This window comes from Phymastichus coffea, unplaced genomic scaffold (assembly GCF_024137745.1).
Source record: "Phymastichus coffea isolate CEN01 unplaced genomic scaffold, Cenicafe_Pcof_1.1 PCOF00028, whole genome shotgun sequence".
Lineage (NCBI taxonomy): Eukaryota > Metazoa > Arthropoda > Insecta > Hymenoptera > Eulophidae > Phymastichus > Phymastichus coffea.
Window position 1 is genome coordinate 2,032,976 of NW_026706839.1, and position 3,422 is coordinate 2,036,397.

Genomic DNA, 3,422 nt, shown 5'->3' on the forward strand with positions numbered 1-3,422 from the left:
AGGGGAAAAAAACAAAAGGCAAACATATATAACGCGTGCCGGTAAGATAAGCGAGATGAATTGCGACGAGGATAGGGAGAGGAGGGGAGAAGGAAGCAGCAGCGTATTGTGTCATTGTCGCATTATTATGTCTATGAGCGCCAAGTATTATTTACGATTGGTATCAAAACTATATATATGATGTGCTTTATGATACCTGCATGTCACGTTGCTTGACTGCATATATGCTGGGGAGAGGGGAAAACAATTAGATGTTCTTGTACGCGTTCTTTTTTTGTATTTGAAAACTCTTCCTGGAAATCATAATTCACGTTTTACGACATTGACTATAAACTGTATACTATGTGCTTGTGATATCTGGAAAAACTTGATACGATAATAGTACTTTGTTCTATGATTTACGGCTTGAAAATCGAACAACTACAACAACAAAAGAGGAAGACAATGAATAATCTTTTTGCAGAATATATAATTGTATTTTATTTTGGCCAAATGTGCACTGCACTAATTAGCAATTCAATATTCCGTTAAATTTCAACATCTTATTAAATTGAGTATATTTCGGTAATCCACGGGTGCTTATTTGTACTTTGAAGAATGCAGCGTACAATATCGCAATAAAACATCAATTTACGATGTATCGATTTTATGCGTTTGTTTGATAGATCAATGTGATTGGATATGTCGAATTGGCTTTAACTATTGTTATCTGCGCTCGAATTTTTCATTATCGATGTACCGATAAATTCAATGCAACAATCAATGATTGCCACTCTTCCGTGATTGTATATAAATAAACGATACGATATGTACCTGTATCAGTCAACCAATTTTTTTCTAACAATGAAGATAATCGTAGGTTTGCTTGTTCTGTGCCTCGCGGTTGCAGCTTATGGTAAATATTTAATTATTTCTCATTTCTCTTCGTCTCGGTTGTCTGCTATTTTTATAAAACACGACTGAATAATCGTTTAAACAATATTAGCTACTCCACGAATCGTCGGTGGTAAGGATGCCTCGGAAGGCGCATACCCATATCAAGTGTCACTCCGTCGTCCAACTCACTTTTGTGGTGGCTCGATATTGAACAGTCGATGGATCCTCACCGCTGCTCATTGTGTGCAAAAGTGTGTAAATATTACTCTTTCGTTAGGTGACCAACTACACGCTTGTTTTCTAATAAATGTTTCAACTACAGTCGTGAACATACCGACGTGACAGTTGTGGCTGGTACTGTTTTGTTGAACAGTACCGATGGACAAACTTATCAATCCGAGTATATCGTTTGGCACAATGGCTTCAATATGCTCGTTTTGCGAAACGACATTGCTCTGATTCGCGTCGACCGTGATATTCAGTTCAACGACAAAGTTCGCCCGATCAGCTTGCCCACTGAAGACTTCAACAAAGCTGATTATCCAGCTGTGTTGACTGGATGGGGTCGAACTAGCGTAAGATTTCAAACTTAATTTTAGTTATTTATGAAAAATTGTTTTACATATCAGTGTACTTCTCTTGTAGACTGGAGGTCCGTTGCCAAACAACTTGCAAGAGATCACTCTAAAAGTTATTAGTATTCCAAAATGCCAACTTAAGTTGATCTTCCCTATCGTAACCACCGAATCGCATATTTGCACTCTCACACAATCTGGCGAAGGAGCATGTAATGTACGACGATTTGCTGTGTGAAAATAGCGAGTCTATCTTGTAATTAACGACTATTTTTATGTTCAGGGCGACTCTGGCGGTCCACTTGTTTCTGATGGTGTTCAAATTGGCGTCGTTTCTTTTGGTCGACCGTGTGCTCGAGGAGCACCTGATGTTTATACAAGAGTTTTTAAATTCCTTGACTGGATCAATGAACAAATGACTCAATTTTAAGAAGAATAGAATTGTTTTTTAACTCCTGCTGATGAATAGGCTCATTTTTTTGCACAAATAAAATTTTTCTGGTCATCGATACACTAAAATTCTTTTAAATTCATTAAATTTTCTCGTGATAAGAGTTTTGATGGAATACATATTGAAAGAGACCTAAATGGATATTTCCATATTTATCATAGTTAATTATACTTTGTAGCATTAGCAAATTTTGGTTGATTTTAAGAAGAAAGACTCCCAACTAACTTTACCATAAAATTTACATAAAAAGAGCTGACATTTTTGTTAACTTTGAATATTAATAACTTCTCATATATCAAATTATGTTAAAATGAGAAAAATCTAGTTATTCTTTGAAGCTTACTCTAACAACGAAATTAGGCATGGAATTAATAAACTTTATCAATCAGTACTTTTTAATATCAAGCGAAATATTGATGAATCTTTGAAAAAGATGTTGTATACTTATAATATCAGATAATTCTCAAAGACTATATGATTGAAATATATATTGATTCCTAGTGGTCAACAGTAATACTATAATATATTATAGTTATGATATGGGTTACGTAATAGGAAACAAACTTAATATACAAGTTAAGTCATATACCTAAAAATTCCTTTTCAGGAAATCATTAATTGTTGAAAACGAGTTATTCCTAAGATTAATTAGCACATCTCAGTGTTCCGAATGAATTATTATGAATTTATGAAAAACATAAATTTCAAAAATTTGAAATAAAAGAATACTTGCCAAGATTATTAGCAATAAAATATATCATAATCCAATTATTCACGCTAAAGAATTATTCCGAACTCATAAAGTCTATTTTTTTTCAAGAATCACACTTGATTCATTCTTTCTCTTGCTCGCCCGTCTATCTGTTGAGCAAATATCAACATAAAACTTGACTTGGAGCAATAAAACACTTTTATTTACGAATGTGTGCAATACGAATGAGCACATCCGCTCCCGCTCATATATTCCATTCTTTAAACGTTTGAATGAAAAAGCAAAAAGTTCACGTCTTGTTTATTTGCAAATCGCAAAGTTTATTGCTTTTCGCTCATTCTTGATGAGTTCGTGTTGAGACAGGATTGTACGGTTTACGTGTCCGCGCTCGTGATATCTGGGAACGAAAGATTATATAACTCGTTAAGAAACAAAAAGAAGTACATTTGCAATTCGGTGAATGAAATTTATGACTTTGGCCTAGATGTCTGAGTAAATAAATCTTCGCTGGGAATCATTCGCTTCTTCTTATTTTTTTCCTGCGAATGAAGAAAAATCTCCATCGATAATAATCTTCGATATACTAAGAGTGAATTATAAGAGGCGTGATTGTCAAGACAATTTGAATAACTAAAGTAACAAAAATTCTTCCTCGTTAAATATAATTTATGTTTGTTTTCAAAAAAAAAAAATAAATAAATAAATAAATAAAACAAATAAATAAATACAGTTTGTCATGTAATTAGCTCAAACACAACATTGTCCCGCATTCTTCGACAACATTATTACAAGAAACTTGTGAGTTCCG

The 3,422-nt window shown here is 33.7% G+C and overlaps 1 protein-coding gene across 1 annotated transcript; it reads left to right on the plus strand.

The window, feature by feature from the left end:
• The first annotated feature begins 771 nt into the window (after positions 1 to 771).
• On the plus strand, positions 772 to 1,895 carry LOC131675690 (chymotrypsin-2-like). Its single transcript, XM_058954767.1, has 5 exons — positions 772 to 895; positions 986 to 1,127; positions 1,199 to 1,451; positions 1,522 to 1,668; positions 1,735 to 1,895. Exons 1-5 carry the CDS (start codon positions 808 to 810, stop codon positions 1,879 to 1,881), a joined length of 777 nt encoding a protein of 258 aa, XP_058810750.1. The 5' UTR covers positions 772 to 807; the 3' UTR covers positions 1,882 to 1,895.
• The last annotated feature ends 1,527 nt before the right edge of the window (positions 1,896 to 3,422 follow it).

Excerpts from the sequence above, each read along its gene's own strand:
- LOC131675690 (XM_058954767.1), top strand. The coding sequence starts at position 808 with ATGTACCTGTATCAGTCAACCAATTTTTTTCTAACAATGAAGATAATC. Across the intron at positions 1,128-1,198 it reads GCTGCTCATTGTGTGCAAAA|TCGTGAACATACCGACGTGA; the intron begins GTGTGTAAATAT and ends TTTCAACTACAG. Across the intron at positions 1,669-1,734 it reads CTGGCGAAGGAGCATGTAAT|GGCGACTCTGGCGGTCCACT; the intron begins GTACGACGATTT and ends TTTTATGTTCAG.